This window comes from Sesamum indicum, linkage group LG3, assembly GCF_000512975.1.
Source record: "Sesamum indicum cultivar Zhongzhi No. 13 linkage group LG3, S_indicum_v1.0, whole genome shotgun sequence".
Taxonomy (NCBI): domain Eukaryota; kingdom Viridiplantae; phylum Streptophyta; class Magnoliopsida; order Lamiales; family Pedaliaceae; genus Sesamum; species Sesamum indicum.
In genome coordinates this window covers 8933468-8951677 of record NC_026147.1, presented here as the reverse complement: position 1 = coordinate 8951677, position 18210 = coordinate 8933468, and the positions used below count along the sequence as shown (strand labels likewise).

Genomic DNA, 18210 nt, shown 5'->3' with positions numbered 1-18210 from the left:
GTGGCGACATATATAAGATTAAAACAATTGCATAATTATTGCCAACCAATGGATGCAACCAATCAAAAAGTTTCACTAACATCATGTAATTGCCCACTTATTGCCCACCAATGGATGCAGGAATAACAATGCCAAACATAAATAATAAAAACTTAATGACCTGTAGCATGCCTGCACAAAATATATCACTTGAAGTTGAACTTGAAGCTATAATTTGCATTTTAACTGGTATTTCCCCATTATGTAGAACTTAATGATAACTAAACATCACCCCAATTGAATCATACTATCACACATCAAATTGTAATAACTATCTAGAAATGTACATGTATTTATGGCCGACTTACATTACACAAGGTAAAGAGAATCTACAATACACTCCATCAGGAAAACACGAAGAGAGTTGATAGAACACAAAAGAAAAAGCTAAAGACAAATTGGAAAAGGGACTTGTTCTTTGTGAAAATACGGGAGTAGTGTTAGTTTGAATGTTCATAGTAGCACAAAAAATTGTAAACATGCAGTTGTAATATATGTTAAATTGGAAAACACATGCGCAATCAAACAAATAAATTACATTATTCTAATAAAAAACAAGTTCGATGTGAGGCCTCATAGAAAACCACCAGTATCTCTGTTTCTATTGGTTTCATGTTAACACTCTGGATTCGAGTCGCAAATGCATAACCTAATCGCCGTAACACAGTAGCCCAAAAATTATGTAATTTAGCACATAAACCTCAAATAGAACCCCAGAAACCATGAAGAGAACTAACAAACCTAAAAGAGAATGATCAGTTGCTAAAGAAACATATACTAGCAAGTTCAACATTTTAATTACAATCTCCCAAGATCTAAACATACTAGGAAACCATGAAAACATTAAACAGGACAAAAGAATACATACTATTTCTCACTTCAATCCTGCACAAGATTAATCTTAGTACATTAGAAAAAGAGACACAGAATGCGGAGGTGCATATTATACCTTCCGAAGTCTCCCAAGCAATGCCTCCAACGAAAAGTTTTCTATCACAACAAAAAAACCAACAGTTACAACAATTTTTTCACATCCCTCTATTTTCTTGGGGATCGAACCCAAACCCTCGACCTCACGTCTCATAATACACAAACTAAACTAATCAAAGCATTTCAATCTAACATGGACCTGACCACACAAGCTAAACTAACACAACTAACCCTGCAGACGACGAAGAATCGTGCTTTATGCCTGCACTATCATCTATGTTATCAATTGAATCGTAGTTTCCCTCTTCTGCCTCGTAATGTCCTTCATACTGCGGTTCCTCATCGCCGTAAACGGCGACGTTTTGTTCAGGTACACCATAATCCATTTGTGAATTCTGTTCTATTCCTACCTATACAAAGGAAAACAAAATACCTGCAAATAAATAAAGATTATTCTTCCATTTCTACACCCCTTTTCATACCTTTTCGAGGGAAACCCTAAACAAAGACCTGAACCTGATAATAATAAATTACCTAACCCGATAGCTAGCTAGGGTTTTCTATTCCTTGATGATTTGATGATGATGAAGAAGGTGGGAAAGAGCTTCCAGCAGCGGTGTCGTTTTGAAATTTTTGTTGAGGGTTGTCGAAACCCTAGGCTTTCGCTCCCTTTTTTCTGCAAAATTGATTTTCTCTTTCAGATGGGATTGTTAAATTTGTTACTGTTTTCAGTCTTGTTTTCCCCTTGTTTATAGTACACTAGCATCACATCACCCCAAACGGCGACGTATTGATGATGGTTCTTTGGGCTTGGGCCTATGTTATTGTTGGGCTGAATTCCTTTTCTCCATTCTCTTTGGGCCCACCAACGAATTTCTAATAAAGCTCTTCAAAAATATTATTATAAAAAAGAAAGACGATTTTTGACACTATTATATTAATTCTTTTATTGTGTTATAGCCGGCTGAATTGAAGCTATATTTTTTTGCGAGCTTTTTTTATTTTTTTATATTAAAAATTTTATATTCAAAATTAACCATGTATTATAATTATAAGATATTTTCATAACTTATAAAATGCTATATCTTATTGTAAAATAATTTTATATATAAAATAAAATCATGAAACTTATAAGATGTTAGTAACAACAGATTTGTGATTAATTTGAAGAAATTATGTAATATCTTATAAATAAATTGACAACACTTTTTAAAGAGCTTATAGCTTTTTACACCCTATTCTTAGAGCACATAGGATATTTTTCTAGAATATTTATCAAATATTTTATCACATTTTATAAGATGTTTTAAAAAGCTTATAAGCTCACTCAACCACCCTTGTTGATTTCGTAAGTCTGGCAGTACAAGTTGCATTCAAGTCATAATACTGTGTCACTCGAATTATAGCAATATCTCAATTGTTTTTGGCGAAAGGTACATTTCGTGTTATATTTCAATTTTTGAATTAATTTTTATTTAAAATAACAAAAAGAATCATCTATCAAATAAAAAAGGTGTTATAATAATTAAAGTCCTTTGTGTTGGAAAAGGATGTGTAGAAAATTAAATAAAAAAATAATGAGTAGGTTGGGTTGTTTTTGACTTTTGAAAATTAGTTGGCAACATACTTTCATACATGCAATTTTGATGAAATATCAAACTCAAAACCCAAATCTTGAAATATCAACATTTCAAGTCCATACAAACAAATTTATCACATCATAAAAATTTTCAAATATTTTAGTTTTCAGTTTGAACTATATTTTTATGGCATAGTGATGAATTTTCAATTGCATTTAATATCTAGTTATTATTTACTTCAAAATGTTTTCTTAAATTTAAATCATTTCATTCAAATGCACTTGAAAAGAACTTGAAATCTACAACATTAGATGTCAGTAGATACGATAGTTTTAGAACCGTACTCTTACAATGTAAATAATTATATACTATATATTGATTAATAATGATACTTTCGATATCGATTTACGAAAATTGCCCATTGCTTTCTTCACTTATAATTAAATATTTAATTAATTTAGAATATAATTGTCCACACAAATTTCGAGCTTGCAAAAAAGACTTATGAGATTCGAAATATATGGATAAAATAAATTTTATAAATTCATATAAAAGTTTTACAATCTCTTAAGTAAAAATTATCCCTTGATTTTTTCGCGTCAAATTTGATACGAGGCTTGAAACATAATTTTTTGGGTGGATGCATAATCTCCAAAGTACTTTGTGGGAGAATATAATAAGCTGTCTTAAAATGTAATGTATAGACTTTGAAGGTTTGATGTCAAAAAAGACGTTAAAGTTTTGCAGGTTACTGAGTTTCGTCGTAACAGAAAGTTTTGAACTTTAGTTTTTTGAATTTGTTGTATGTATGTAGTGACGTGATGTGTCGTATATTCGTATTCTATGTGGTGGAGGCCACTTTTTACAAATATGAGCTGAATTTAGACTCACTTATGTTGGATTAAATACCACGGGCTTTGACGTAGTTTATGAGAAATGTATAAGAGCCCAATTTGATATGTAATTTCTGCAAATTTTTCGTGTTAAACACATTTAAAGACCAAATTTATTATGATTTTAAACTTGAAATTCAATTATTAATCAACTTATTTTAAAAATTTGATGTTATTTTTTTTTATAATAAAGTAAGTTATAATTTCAATAAATAAAAAACATTAATAAAAATGGTGATATGAAAATTTGAAACTTAAAGGGGAGTGGAGTTGAGTTGGTTGTGTCGTTATAAGCTTCTAACTAATAATTTTGCAGCTCTCGTCTACCTGTCCACGGGCCAGTTTTTCCCTCCTCTCTTCAATTTCCCCTTTTTCTCTAGGTTTCTTGATTTCCTTTTCCCTTCTCTCGCGATTTGGGAATCAATCATCATGAGTAAACCCGACAAAGACAGCTTCGATATGTCCGAGCTCGACTCCTCCCTCCCAGCCGCTGCCGCCGGTACTCCGCTCTTTTCTGTTTCCTGATTGTGTGTGTGTCAAGATGTGGTGATAAGTTTTTGAATTGTGGTGTGCCATATTGATTTTGTGTGCAGCTTTGAGTGCGGAGGATCGTGCTGGTTTAGTGAATGCCCTTAAGGTTTGTGATTTTTTTTGGTTTCTGTTTCGGGTTTTTACGTTTCGGCGCGCCGATGGGAGTTTCTGGCTTTTGGTTTGTAGGATAAGCTGCAGAATTTGGCTGGGCAGCACGCGGACGTTATGGAGACGCTGTCACCCAAAGTGCGGAAGCGCGTCGAGGCGTTGAGGGAGATTCAGGTTTTTTGGTGATTTTTTTTTATGTGTTTTTTGACGTTATGTTATCCGTCCACGGGATGCTGTTTGTGTTTTTGTGTTGTAAAGATCTTCTTATGCTGATTATGGGGGTAATTGGAAATTGCCCTCTGTGTTCGTTGCTGATTATCATGGTTATTCAAGTTTTTGTTTAGTATATTTGTTAGTGTGTAATGAGTGGTGGTATAAATTCTGTGTTTTCATATTTTGAAGTTGGATCTGGTTATGCTGATTATGGTGTTAAAGGTAGATAGAGAGTTCTGCTTTGATTGTTCATAGACCAAAGGAGAGATAAGCAATCTATCTGTTATGCAATTTTTGCTTTTGTAAGGCGTATTTCCTTTTCCGCTCTCGGCTGCATGATTTGACTGTCACGAAACTGCATTGCCATCTGGTGAGTTTGGAGCTGGAGCTTCTTTATATGAAGTTGTACTAAAGAACGTTCAATTAAGGGTGTTAATATCTGATAAACTGATGGCTGCCGATTGGTGAAAGCTGGCAGAGATGGTGAAAGGAGTTAGCTCTGGTGAAAATTGGTTGCTCAAATTAGTAAACAAGTGCATGAAAAAATTGCAGATGTTAACATACTAGAAGAGGGTGGAGAAGTGGGGCCACTTACAGCACTGTGATAGTCAGGCCCATGGATAGTGAAAACATATATCTTCTGATAATCTGATGGTAAAATGATTTTATTGCACTGTGACTGAAGTTTTTGTCGATTAAGACTCGATCACATAAGCTTTGATGTCTGTTTGAACTTTATCCATTACTTGTTATACTATTGCGCCAAATGGCACGTATATGTTTGTTGGACATTTGTAGGAATTTTTTTTGTTGTGGTCTAACATGTTATTCTATTTACAGAGCCAACATGACGAGCTAGAGGGAAAGTTTCTTGAGGAGAGAGCAGCTCTTGAAGCTAAATACCAGAAACTTTATGAACCATTATATACAAAAGTAAGGATGTTTCTATAAGCAGAAACAGTTCTCGCATGCTTATTTCCGCTTTGAGGTTGCATTATCTGGCACTCTTGCACCTCCTGTTGATTTCCTTTCCCAAACAAAGTGCAGAGGTTCGAGATTGTGAATGGTATTGTGGAAGTGGAAGGAGTGACTGAAGCTTCAAAGGAACAGGGAGAGACCCAAGCAAATGAAGGTGTAGCAGGACTTGCCACCTCCCTTTTTCCTAGCTCGATCACCAGTGATACTAATTTCAGATTATGATGCGCCTTTGTTTTCTTGCTTTGCTTTAGGGTTTTTTTGTTATTGGGTCCTTGATAAGTAAACTGGTTAGCTTACTTACCGTCGAAGCTTCATCTCAGGTAAAGGTGTACCTGAATTCTGGCTGACAGCAATGAAGACGAATGTCATATTGTCTGAGGAGGTTGATATTTGTAAACACTATTTCTTACTTCACGATCTGATTTATCTTGATCTGAAGGCTCTTCATACATCTTTGTTTAGATCTCAGAGCGCGATGAAGAGGCTCTAAAGTATCTAAAGGATATCAAGTGGTGTAAGATTGATGATCCCAAGGGTTTTAAGCTCGAGTTCTTCTTTGATACCAATCCCTTCTTCAAGAATTCTGTACTTACAAAAACATACCATATGATTGATGACGTTGAGCCGATACTAGAGAAGGCAATAGGGTAACTTGGTTATTTTATATTGGCACTCCAGCGAGTTTTTCAACGTCTTGTTTTCAAATTTTGAATATGTTTTTCATTTTGTATTGGATACCTTTCAGGACACAGATTGAATGGTATCCAGGCAAATGCTTGACTCAAAAGGTTTTGAAGAAAAAGCCAAAGAAGGGGGCGAAAAATGCGAAACCAATTATAAAAACTGAAAAATGCGACAGTTTCTTCAACTTCTTTAACCCACCAGAGATTCCAGATGATGAAGATGAAATTGATGAGGATGAGGTAAGTGGTCATTTCATGATGTTAGTTTATTGCTAGAAACTTGGAGCTGTGAAATGTTTTGAAACCCGCTTAACTTTGCCTTTGTTATTTGGCAATATGTTCCTACAGGCTGAAGAACTCCAAAATCTGATGGAACAAGACTATGAAATTGGGTGAGTCTCCTGCTCTATTTTCCTGTAAGGGAGATGCATACATAATTGGATCTCATCCATTTCCTGTGTGGTGGAATCATTAGTAGCTTATGCTTTGTCTTTTAATGGTTGACATTCTTCAAACTAAAATTATGTGCTGCAGCTCCTCAATTCGCGATAAAATAATCCCTCGGGCTGTTTCATGGTTCACTGGAGAGGCTGTTCAAGGTGATGAACTTGATATGGCAGATGATGATGATAATGAGGATGATGATGAGGATGACGGTGAAGAAGTGGATGAAGACGAGGACGATGATGAGGATGAAGAGGAGGTCAAGGGAAAGAAGAAGGTGAGATTATTTGGCAAATAAATTTAGAATTTTGGTTCTAATTTCCGAATTGTTTCTTGGATGCTCACTTTTCTCTGTCTCTGGCATGTCATTTCACTGGAAACTTTATCAGCCTTCTGGACCAAAGGTGCATTTATCATTTCAACTTCTACTTGTGGTGTATTTGTGTCTACTAGGTGTGGTTTACTAATTTGTTACAATGTCTTCACTGTTCACAGAAAAGCACTAGACCACAATCTGGGGAAGGTCAACCGGGGGAACGTCCTCCAGAGTGCAAGCAACAGTGAGATTTGCAGACAGTAGCAACAGGATGCTGAAATCGTTTTTGTTTCCTTCTTATTGTCTCCATGAATTTGAAGTTCGTTCCGCTCCTGTTCTGTTTCTTGTTTACTTCTGGCCTTGGTTTTCTATGGTTGCTGAGTGGAATCATCTTGTTCCGAGCTTTACTTGAGCATGTATTTCATTTGGTTTTAGCTCATCCAATCTCCTTTCTCTGTAAAACACCGACTGGACATAGTTTGCTGATGGATTATGTATATGAGTCTAGTTTGTTTTAATCATCGTCCGCCCCCCGCCCCTCATTCACGGCAAAGACACTTTTTCAAGTTCAAACTTCATGTTTTCCCGGTGATCGTATTAATTTCTTGGTTCATGCGTAAAGTTTTGCCTGGTGTGCTGTAATATGATAAGTAAAATGATTATGTAAAGATAACGCAAAATGTGGTAAAATCCCTTTGGTTATTGGAACTATGATGAAGGTACTGCTTTGATCACATATCTGCTCTTGTGTTGAAAATTCTGAAGAAAGGTGGTCCATATGTAAATACATAGAAGAAGGAAATGAAGTGATTCGACGGAGTCAGTCAAGTCAATTTCACTTGATCAACTCATCAATGAATCAAATTGAGAATAAGAGATTATATATCATAGTTTTGTTACATTTTACATATATTATATAAGTTAAAATTTATTATAATTATAAATATTCGTTCTTTGAAAAATTAATGACAATTTAACAAATAATTTCTTACAATGGACTGTCATGAATGGAATTTGAATTTGTTAGATGATAATCAATTTTAATAGTATTCATAAATTTTTAAAAGTAATAAAGAAATATTCATAATTATGATAAATTTGAATGAAGCTTGTTGTAATCTTATTACAGAATATTCTTTTGCCTTTCCACGAAAACAAAATAAGGCAATTTTTAACAAAAAAAAGTTAAGAAATTACCCTATATATGAGCAATGCTTTCTATTTTGTAATTAGTGAAACTTTGGGGCCAAATCTGATAATATTTGGTCCGTCCCCTCTCCCTGCAAGACCCCTCCGTCTGTCTATGCGTCTGCAAAAATCCCAAATGGTTGTACCTCACGCGTTCGGTGTTGTACGCCCCGGTCCTGCTCCGTGGCTCCGTTCAGCACGCAGTGCATACCCGTTTTACTTCTCTAGGAAAGATCCATTTTCCATTTCAGGAAACGGGTCGTCCCGCTTGAATCGGGTCCTCCGAGCTTCCCTTCATTCCGGTCAGTATCTTAATACCCAATTATTTCTGTTGTAAATCTTTCTGAATTTATTGATATGAAAGTGTTAATGCATCCAATATGTCAAGCCTTTGATTCTTTTGTGGGGGCGATGTTTGATTTTGATTGTCCTGTTTTGCTTTTTTGATTAATTTTGTTAGCCGAATAGTTCACTATTATGTGATGTTGAGCTTAATCTGATATCATTAAGCGGTTTCTCTAGCTGGTTGTCTTGATCAATGTTATACTTTACGTGGGAGTTCTACAGGTTTTGTGACTAATTCAGGCGAAGGAGCACAGGTTCCTGTTGATCAATCTGAAATCATTTTCGTAGGAACTGGAACTAGTGAAGGGATCCCACGTGTGAGCTGCCTCACCAATCCTGATAAGAAATGTCCAGTAAGCCTGTAGACTTGTTCAAACTTACTACATGCATGAACCTTCATCAGTTCTCAGTTGATGGCTGTTGTCTCAGAAATGAGGATGAAATCTAAGCAACTTGCTATTTTGATTAATAGGTTTGCTCCAAGGCTATAGAACCGGGTAATAAAAATAGGAGACTTAACACAAGCCTCCTTGTTCGCTTCGCCAGGCCATCTGGAGAATGTAACATTCTTATTGATGCTGGCAAGTAAGTTTTTTGCCTTTTGCAAACGCGGGACAAAGGCTTTTTATTTGTTATACGTATGTGTTCTGAAGTGGAGTAGCTGAATATGTCAGTGAGGCCTCATATTTAAGGTGTGTGGTCAATCTGTTTTGCATGTTGTTCGTTCTTTGGAAGGATGGAAAAAAGTGTTCATCTATCTTTGGCGGCTTCAACATTTTCATTCTGGATGAGATGGCTGAAAAGATGTGGAATATCCATCCATCTTGGAGTTTTCCTCTTGCTGATTTCATGAATGAGAATGCCTATCACTACAGTGCTTTGAGTTTGATCCGTTGGTTAAGTTTACAAAGAAGCAAGTTTTTCTTTCCACATAATAGACACATTGTCTGAAGATCAGCTATCTGATGGACTTGAAATTGTGATTGTTCTCGAGTTCAATGATATTGAAGTTACTACATGCACCAAATGCAAAAGCTGGCTGGGGATTATAACAAATGCCACTCATGGATTTCTTCAAAATGAGCCTCTTGGCAATATAGAATACATGTAGTCATGTCTAGCACAGTAACAATAATATCCTTAAGGTACATAATAGTTGCAAAATCAATACTGTTAAGGAGAAGGCTTTGGCATAATGCTAGTAAACAGTCAAGTTCATGGTGGAACCTGAACTGAGGAAAATAAATCTGTTATGATAAGGATGGAAGCTTCATCATCCATCACATTTTGAAACTAAAAGACTTAAGCGTATCATTAGATACTTATATGGTGAAGATAGGCCTGATGATGGTCTATGACCAAACCTCTCATATGGAGAATATATCTCTACCAGAACTCATGTTGAGTTGGCATACTATTCGGGCCAATGTTTGCCTTTGAGAGAATGATGAGAAACTTAAGGGTAAATTAAGGGATATACATTTTATGTTCATTTTGTTTGCTTGGAATAGGATAAGGATTTGTTGAACTGAGTTGAATTGGCATTCAATAATTTCTGCTGTGAAGCATATGCTATCAACTAAGTTGTCTTTGTGCTTACCTGTTGCAGGTTTTTCTACCATAGTGCTCTGAAGTGGTTCCCTACTTATGGGTAAGCTAACATAAGTTCATTATCTCTGGGCTATTTTATGTACTACAACAATTATAATACTTCCACACATGCAAAATAAGTTTCAGGCTTTGCTTCATATTACTGAATGATTATTTGTACACTGCGTTCACTTTGCATTTTCTGATTTTATTATTGGAGTAGCTAATGCTTTTGGGAACTCCTATTGCCGAGCCACATTTAAGGGGTTTCCATTTGTTATGCTTTTGACCGATTATTATGTACAAAGTTTCTATATTCTCATGTAAGTTCCTTCTTGTGACTAGTTGAATTTCTGTCAGGATAAGAACAATTGATGCGGTTATTATTACTCATTCTCATGCTGATGCAATTGGAGGTCTCTGACACGATTACTTCTGATATATTCCATGTATGATTGAAATCATCAAAAAGCGTGAGTCTGTATGTAAAAAACCTTGTTTGTTTTCAGGTTTGGATGATCTACGTGATTGGACAAACAATGTTCAGCCTTCCATTCCAATTTATACAGCAGAGCGTGATTTTGAGGTCCTTATTCTTTTCTAAATTTGCACTGGATAGTCAAATTTAAGATGCTATTTGACTGGCCGCATTATGAGTGGGACAACTTGGTGTAATCTTCTCCTATTGGCATTTATCAGCAACTTCTGAAAACTGTAGATCTTGTGATGGAATGTAATTTCTCTGTGAAAACCATGACTGCGCTTTTGGATTTATGTAATATCCACGCTTCATTTGATAAGTTACTGAAATTTCTATTCATCATTGGGGCTTCGTCGTGGAGTTATTTCCATTCATCATTTGAGATTTTCCACAGGGGTTCAGTATTAAGAGGGTCAAACCAATCTTGTCTGACCATTTTTCTAACTTGACATAAGCTTGACTATATTTATATAATTTCAGGTGATGAAGAAAACTCACTATTACTTGGTGGATACAAGTGCCATCATACCTGGGGCTGCCGTTTCAGCATTGCAATTTAATATAATAAAAGAAGAACCATTCATAGTAGATGATCTTCAGGTGAGAATTTGTTGTTTTGTTGACATGCCCAGCTTCTGCTTTTTCCAGTATTTTATTCTTTTGTATTGTTATCTTGCAGTTCACTCCTTTACCGGTATGGCATGGCCGTGGTTATCGTTCTTTAGGTTTTCGTTTTGGCAATATTTGTTACATTAGGTAATGGTTCTGAATACCTTGCACTTTTATCTATTTCTCTGTAAAGAGTCTGACTCATTTTCCTTTTGTGCTTGTAGTGATGTTAGTGAAATACCTGAAGATACTTATCCTCTTCTCGAGAATTGTGAAATCCTTATTATGGTTCTCTCTTTCTCTCTGTACACACACACACATACACATACATAGAATTTCATTCTTTTTGTTAGGCTGTGTTTGTCACTGTCATCAATTTGTTTAATTTTCACAAGTAGGATGCCCTGAGACCAGATCGATCTTCTTCAACTCATTTTGGACTTCCAAGAGTAAGTTGTTTCTTTCTACTGTTACACGAAACCTTCTGAGTTCCAACTTTGATCGATACAAACAAGTTTTAGGCTAGCATATCCCTGATGAATGCTAACTAATGCTCCTGCTAATGAACATGTTTAAAATTTCTCAGGCTTTAGAGGAAGTCAGAAAAATCCGACCCAAACGAACACTATTCACTGGTATGCGCTGATTTCTTTACAGGCCAATCTTTTCCATTTTTTCTTCTTCTAGATACTAAATATTTATTGATTGTACCATTTAGTTCTTGATTCGCTGTTTAAAGACTTTTATGCCGACTTTTTCATCATGTCATCCCTAATATCTGATTGAGTAAGTCGGTGATGACCTACCGCATCATGATTTACTGATTTGACAATACCATTTGACGAACCTCATACGAGTAGTTACATGACATTCACCAGATTTGAGCATATTACGGGAAAACCCTTTGCTTGTAAAAGACTATTCTGCATTCCATACAGTCATGTTGCATTATAAATTTCACCATGAAAACCTGATAGCAAGTGAAAATATTCAATATATCACGACTACAAGACTATTGATATCATTTTTCAAGATCACTAATTTTTTCTTGACATGTGCTGAAACCACACAGTCATGTCTTCCAACCACCATTTGATGATATTTTCCGTGTGTTTTTGAAGGTATGATGCATTTGATGGATCATGACAAAGTCAACGAAGGCCTCGTTAAGTTGAAGGAGGCGGAAGGCCTCGACGTGCAACTCAGCTACGACGGGCTCCGTCTACGAGTAACCCTATAGACTCTCTACTTTCTCAAGTTTTTGCAATTCTCAGCCTCATTCCTTGTCATTTAAACATGAAAATATCATATTCTGAAGAGCATCTTCCTTATGGTGTTGAGGTACTTCGTTCTGGAAAGCTCATCCTAAGATATCTTTTATGCTGTCTTAAAAGGTCATGAACTTGGAATTGAAGTTGATAGTGAGAGATGTTCTCATCAATTGCAAATAAATATTAATTAGCTACCAAAATTCCTTTGTTTCTATTGGCTTATATCTCAGCTGCAGATTCCTCTTATCAAGAAGTCATACATTCTTGTCCCCAGGATTTGCCACGCCATTACTGTGAAATGACCATTTCGCCCTTGTTTGGAGCGAAGGCGTGCAATGAAAAATTAATTCTCTTTTTTTCTTTTAAAAAAAAATTATTTTATTTTATATGAGTTTATTCGAACGTGTAACAACTTCTGCAACGGTCTTAGGAGTGTCCACATATCGGATTCGAGTTGAGAAATTATGATATATTATTTTGGCATTGTGCAAGAAACAAATGTAATATATTTTTTGGCATTTATTTTGTTATTTTTTGTCCTTTTTTATTTTCTTTTTTAAGGCCCCTTCAAAAAATGATACAAATCATATCAAACTTTTAATGAAATTTGTACTGTGCTTGAGGTCCACTGATTTCTCAATCAGGTGTGGGCCTCTTTACTTTTCTTTTCATGCTCCCTCGTGAACTCCTATGCCCCCACCCCACCTCATCCTCATCCTCATCCTGCCTCCTCCTTTCATTCAAATTATTTTTCTACATACATTTATTAAATCACTTTTTTAATTAAATATTATTCACATAAATTGACATAAATCAATAAATCAGAATTAATTAATATCTTCAAAAAATATGTATTCTATAAGTGAAATATACATTGGACTTTTAAAATATTTAAGTTTTTTTTCTATTTTTTAAATTTAAATAAATTATTTATCGTTTTAACAAGCTGAACTGATAACTTTATACGTAGTTACAAACATACCTGGGTACGCGAATTAATCTGAATAAACATGTATGGTATGTACATATGCATGGGATACACGTGCAATCTACTATTCTAGGAGCGACGACTTTTTTTACAAAAAATAAATAAAAAGTAAATTAAAAAAAAAAAGATGAGGAGAGGTCAAGATTGGTGGACTCATTTTCAATTAAAAATATAAATTTACAATTTTGTGTAGGTAATCGAAAATAAAAAAGTGTCTGAATTAACTAATAAAATTATATTTTATATTGAATTTTAAAATTAAATTAATATATTTTACTTTAAAAATTTGAAAACTGAAAATAAAAATACCAACTGTCCACTTCAGAGACTCCTTCCTATGCTCTTTCCTGTTGGGCCCATCTGATGATGTTGACTTCTGAGGAGGAGTCCAACTTCAGCTCACTTGTATTTTTCTTTAAATAAATATTTTAAAATTTTAAATTATTATTATTATATAGATAATTTTGAGTAAGTTATATTCGAATCGATTTATCAAAGTTAGGAAATTAAATCCCTCGTGACCAATTATTTGAATTTATTTGGATAATCTCGTATTATAAAAAACTTCACATCCTACATTCTTCTAATATAAACTCATTTAAAATATTTTTTTTTCAAACACAAGAAGAAAATATTATTGGTTATAATATTAATAGTTATGATTTAAAAATAAATAATTACTATTAATCATAATTAAAATAAAATCGATACAAAAAATTAACTCTTGCACTATGAAAAAATTATTTATTATAGCTAAAAAAGTTGTGGATTTGCATCCTACTAATGTGAATGTCTAGTTTATTTTTATAGTAGTTTCTCAGTAATCAATTTTCTTTAAACATGTTAGTTGATTTAGAAATATCAATGTACTAAATCGATATTTGAATTTGAATGTGCTGAGTGATGCAATCGAGTCTAATAAGATTGATTAAATCTAAATAATTATGTGTTGTATTTTTGAGATATCAATATTTGGTAGTGATGCAACTCGTGTCTAATCACATTATATAATTAAGAAGGTGATTAATGATGTGATTTTAAATTAATAACATGCATTATCTCATTGATAATCCATGCTACCAACTTTTCTTTTGTCTATATGATTATTGGGAAATTAATTCAAATTAATTATTCTATTTCAACGACTTGATTCTTTAATTTATTAATCATCAAACTTAGGTTAATTAATTAATTAGCCCCACCATTTATATTATTGGTGACAAGAAAGCTTTTTTAAAAAGAAAAAAAAAGTAACAACTATATTCAAAAAAATAATGCAAGATATTCTCGACACAACAAAAGAATTGATGGGGTGATGTTAAAAGGACCGTGGAGTCGTTTTTATAAAAAAAAAAAATTATAATTAATCTTTAAACTTATCTAATTAAGAATATAATTAACATATTTAAAAATTGATGAGACGGTATCACTAACTGTTATTTGTGAGTGTGATAGATCTTTATTTATTTTTTTAATATATATATATATATTAGTATAGATAGTATAATAATAAGACCCATAACTAATTAGTCTCATATATTAATTATTTTAATTAGAAAAAAATATTTTATTAGGACAAGTGAGGTGGAAGAGCATGTTGATACTTGGGGTTGATCGAGCAAGATCCCATTTCAAAAAACTATGTCACTAGTTGAAGAATAAGACAGGATAATGACAAAACAACAATTTTATTTTAATATATATATACTCAATTTTTATTATTTATTGATGATATTTTATGAAGGTCGTTTCAAATTTACCTACTGAGTATTTATGATTTTAAGACGAACTTTTTGTTTCACTTAATATCTTTACGATCAGACGTTGATGTACTTTAAATCTTAAATATGTACAGATTTTGGTGTTTGTGGTTCACGTGAGATTGTACAAATAGAAGAAATTTATAAATAGTTGCATACACCAGATACAACTTTTGCTATCATAACATTCTTACAGCCTACTGACTTAAGCGGTAGAGGTAGTCACCTATTTTATAGCCTCACACCTAAAGAATCAATGCATACTTTTCTTGAAATTTCAAATAATTAAATAATTACAAATAATAGTTATCAAGTATTGGAGAAAAATGAAATGAATCAAGTAAATATGAATATTGCCCAAAAATTGATTGTCACCTGCCAAAAAGATGAAAATGAAATGTCAGCAAGTAATTCCATAATGACTAAAAATTGTAATTAGTAGCAACTTAGATGAAAAATGAATAAAACACGCTTCTCGAAAGAAAAGGAGGATATAAATAGTATAAACTTTTTGTAAGTGATGGGATTTGTCCCAAAGGCCTTAATCAATGACTCAATCATGTACGCTGTAAAAATTTAGAGAGAGAGAAAGGAGGAGAGAGAGAGAGGTCTACTGCATGCTAAGAATTATTACTCTACTACCAAAATTAAAAAAAAAAAAAGAATGGAATTTTTTTTTATTTAATTGAGATTTGGTATAATCAAATTAATTTTATAGCAATATATTGCACTTATTATGTATCGTATTTGTCATATAATTAATTCAGATATGACGAGACTTGATTTGAATTAAAATGTTTTCTTTTTTTATGTACGTAGAAATCATATAGAAATCGAAGTCTCTTTTTTTTACATGGTGGGCTCTTTTTGAGTTACTTTATAGTAGAAGGGAAAGGTGGTGTGCAATAGGGATTTTCAAAAAGTATTTCATTTTTTCATTTCTTTTTTCTTGGGGGTAGGGGGGGGGGGGGGGGGGGGGGGGTTGAACTTGGTTGTAAAGCATATAAGTGAGGTATAAAGAAAGATGGGATTTTTATGGGGTTTTGGAGAAGAAAACAAAAGTAAAGACAGAAAGTGCACGTCAGAGTTAGCCGTAGAGATGTGGGTTTTATTTTTTTGTTAGGGGGTGGGGTTTGTTTGGGATGAGGGTGGTGGATTTTAGAGGGTTTTCTTCTCACTCTCATCCACACCTCTATCTTTGTGTTTCTCTCTCATCAAACACACAGAAAAAGAGAGAGAGGAGAGAGAAAGGGGTTGTGTTTGTGTGCAGAAGATGATATATGGCTTTTCTTTTCTTTGTTCTTACATGCATGCTTATAATTGGATTTTCTTGGTTTTAGCAAGCAAACATAAACATTCAAACTTGAAGGGGAAATAGCTACTTGTTGCAGAAGGGTTTATTAGTCTGGACTGGTTTCTCTCTCTCTCTCAAATCTCTCTCGTTCTTGTTTATGTATCTTTGTTTTTTGTTTTTTCAAGAAGCCCAAAAGTTGTCTCCTGGGGTGCTGCCAAGGGAGGAAGGAGGCCGCTGAAGGTTTTTGTAAGAGTTCGAAACAAGAAACCTTTGAGCAACAAAATTGAACTCTTTCTTTCCCCACTTCCACCACCACCTCATTCTTCCACCTTCCTTTGTCCATTTTTCACCTACTTTAATTAGCCCTTTTCTAGGTCAGTGTATTCTTGTCTTCAGATCTCAAAATATCCTGTCTTAAACTCAACACCAACAACTTAAGATCTATCTTCTCATCCCATGATGCAACAACAGTTGGATTGTTTCTTGCTAATTATGTATCACATCACATCCCCTCTGCTGCTAAAAACAAGCAAGAACTAGTGATGAAAGGTTTAGCACTAATTCAGACCGAAGAAAACATGTCCAATTTGACTTCTGCCTCTGGTGAAGCAAGTGTTTCTTCCAGTAACAGAAATGACAACAGTGGTGGCAACAACATGTATCCTCCTCAGTATTTCCCTCCATTGAATCAACCTCAGCCTCAGTCTCAACCAGTCAAGAAGAAGAGAAATCAACCAGGCCATCCAGGTACATACACACACACACACACACACATATATATATATATATATATATATGAGTTAGAGAAGTATAATTCTTGTTTTTCTTGGAGAGCAGACCCTGATGCAGAAGTGATAGCTTTGTCACCAAGAACACTCTTAGCAACAAACAGATTTGTGTGTGAGATTTGCAACAAAGGGTTCCAAAGGGATCAGAATCTGCAGCTGCATAGAAGAGGGCACAATCTGCCATGGAAGCTGAAGCAGAGAAACAGCAAAGAGGTGAGGAAGAAAGTGTATGTATGCCCAGAAACAAGCTGTGTGCACCATGATCCATCCAGGGCTCTGGGGGACCTCACAGGGATCAAGAAACACTTTTGCAGAAAGCATGGGGAGAAGAAGTGGAAATGCGACAAATGCTCAAAGAAGTATGCTGTTCAATCTGATTGGAAAGCGCATTCCAAGACTTGTGGCACCAGGGAGTATAGATGTGACTGTGGAACCCTTTTCTCAAGGTCCAGAACTCATCATATTCATTCTTCGTTACTTCTTTGTTTTGGTTCCTTTTAATTCCTTCTTTCTGGGCTGTGGAATTTGGAAATTGAGAAACACGATTTTGTTCTTTTTCTCTGAATTAATCCTCATTTTAGGGGACTAATTATCTTGAGTGAGAGAGAGAGAGAGAGAGAGAGAGAGAGTCAATTGACTGAAGATATAGCTAGTCTGGACTTTACTGTGTGTAGTGTGTTTTTTCTTCTTGATTTTTAACATATAAATATGGTTTCTTTTCTTTGTTTTTCCTGCAGGAGGGATAGCTTTATCACGCACAGGGCTTTCTGTGATGCTCTAGCAGAAGAAAGTGCAAGATCAATAACCGGAAACAACAACAACATCCCACTTCAATCTTCAGCAATATCTCATCACATAAACCTCCAACAAGTTCAATCCCAGTTCAGTAATAGTGCAAATCATGAACTCCCATTTTCAGTCAAGAAAGAGCAGCAAAATTTCTGCCTAAGGCCAGAGATCCCACCATGGCTAGCTTGCCCACCAACCATGGTCCCACACCCTGGTCCACCAACACCCATTGACCTCACTGCCCCATCATCATCATCCCTCTTCCAAGATTTTCAACAAAATCAAGATTTCTCACAAAATCATGATCATCATAATCAGAATGCAAACCCTAACCCTAGCAGTACTACTGCTACTAGCCTGGGGCCTACCACCCTACCCCCTTACCACCCCCA

The 18210-nt window shown here is 34.6% G+C and overlaps 4 protein-coding genes across 5 annotated transcripts in view; 3 read left to right on the top strand and 1 right to left on the bottom strand.

Annotated features, from left to right (window-relative positions):
* Positions 1–1355, bottom strand: part of LOC105157762 (heterogeneous nuclear ribonucleoprotein A2 homolog 1) — a gene marked incomplete in the record, with an annotated part of 2939 nt that extends 1584 nt beyond the window's left edge. Inside the window, 2 exon segments of the mRNA XM_020692490.1 lie at positions 989–1029; positions 1201–1355. Of these exon segments, the coding sequence (XP_020548149.1) occupies positions 989–1029; positions 1201–1355 (196 nt within the window).
* On the top strand, positions 3734–7288 carry LOC105157761 (nucleosome assembly protein 1;4). Its single transcript, XM_011074229.2, has 12 exons — positions 3734–3941; positions 4036–4079; positions 4160–4255; positions 5135–5227; positions 5342–5426; positions 5593–5654; positions 5735–5919; positions 6018–6195; positions 6304–6347; positions 6490–6676; positions 6789–6803; positions 6895–7288. The coding sequence occupies exons 1-12, from the start codon at positions 3872–3874 to the stop codon at positions 6961–6963; spliced, it is 1128 nt and encodes a 375-aa protein (XP_011072531.1). The 5' UTR covers positions 3734–3871; the 3' UTR covers positions 6964–7288.
* LOC105157760 (putative hydrolase C777.06c) lies at positions 7942–12409 on the top strand. 2 transcript variants are annotated; one of them, XR_002286869.1, is made up of 12 exons: positions 7942–8205; positions 8471–8601; positions 8721–8833; positions 9858–9899; positions 10199–10254; positions 10348–10424; positions 10800–10919; positions 10999–11075; positions 11153–11216; positions 11324–11377; positions 11515–11563; positions 12050–12072. XR_002286869.1 is itself a non-coding variant. In XM_011074228.2 (12 exons), exons 1-12 carry the CDS (start codon positions 8019–8021, stop codon positions 12166–12168), a joined length of 1086 nt encoding a protein of 361 aa, XP_011072530.1. In that variant the 5' UTR covers positions 7944–8018; the 3' UTR covers positions 12169–12409. The 2 variants fall into 2 exon arrangements, 1 of the variants encoding a protein (XP_011072530.1); XM_011074228.2 differs by having other exon boundaries at positions 7944–8205; positions 11327–11377; positions 12050–12409.
* LOC105157845 (protein indeterminate-domain 11) lies at positions 16009–18205 on the top strand (the record flags this gene model as incomplete). Its single annotated transcript, XM_011074341.2, has 3 exons — positions 16009–16988; positions 17079–17475; positions 17767–18205. Coding segments are annotated over exons 1-3 (1041 nt in total), but the record flags the coding sequence as incomplete, so codon positions are not given.

Coding starts and splice junctions, on each gene's coding strand:
- LOC105157761 (XM_011074229.2), top strand. CDS start 3,872: ATGAGTAAACCCGACAAAGACAGCTTCGATATGTCCGAGCTCGACTCC. Junction 4,080..4,159: donor GTTTAGTGAATGCCCTTAAG/GTTTGTGATTTT, acceptor TTTGGTTTGTAG/GATAAGCTGCAGAATTTGGC. Junction 5,228..5,341: donor ATGAACCATTATATACAAAA/GTAAGGATGTTT, acceptor AACAAAGTGCAG/AGGTTCGAGATTGTGAATGG.
- LOC105157760 (XM_011074228.2), top strand. CDS start 8,019: ATGCGTCTGCAAAAATCCCAAATGGTTGTACCTCACGCGTTCGGTGTT. Junction 8,602..8,720: donor ATCCTGATAAGAAATGTCCA/GTAAGCCTGTAG, acceptor TTTGATTAATAG/GTTTGCTCCAAGGCTATAGA. Junction 10,255..10,347: donor TCATGCTGATGCAATTGGAG/GTCTCTGACACG, acceptor GTTTGTTTTCAG/GTTTGGATGATCTACGTGAT.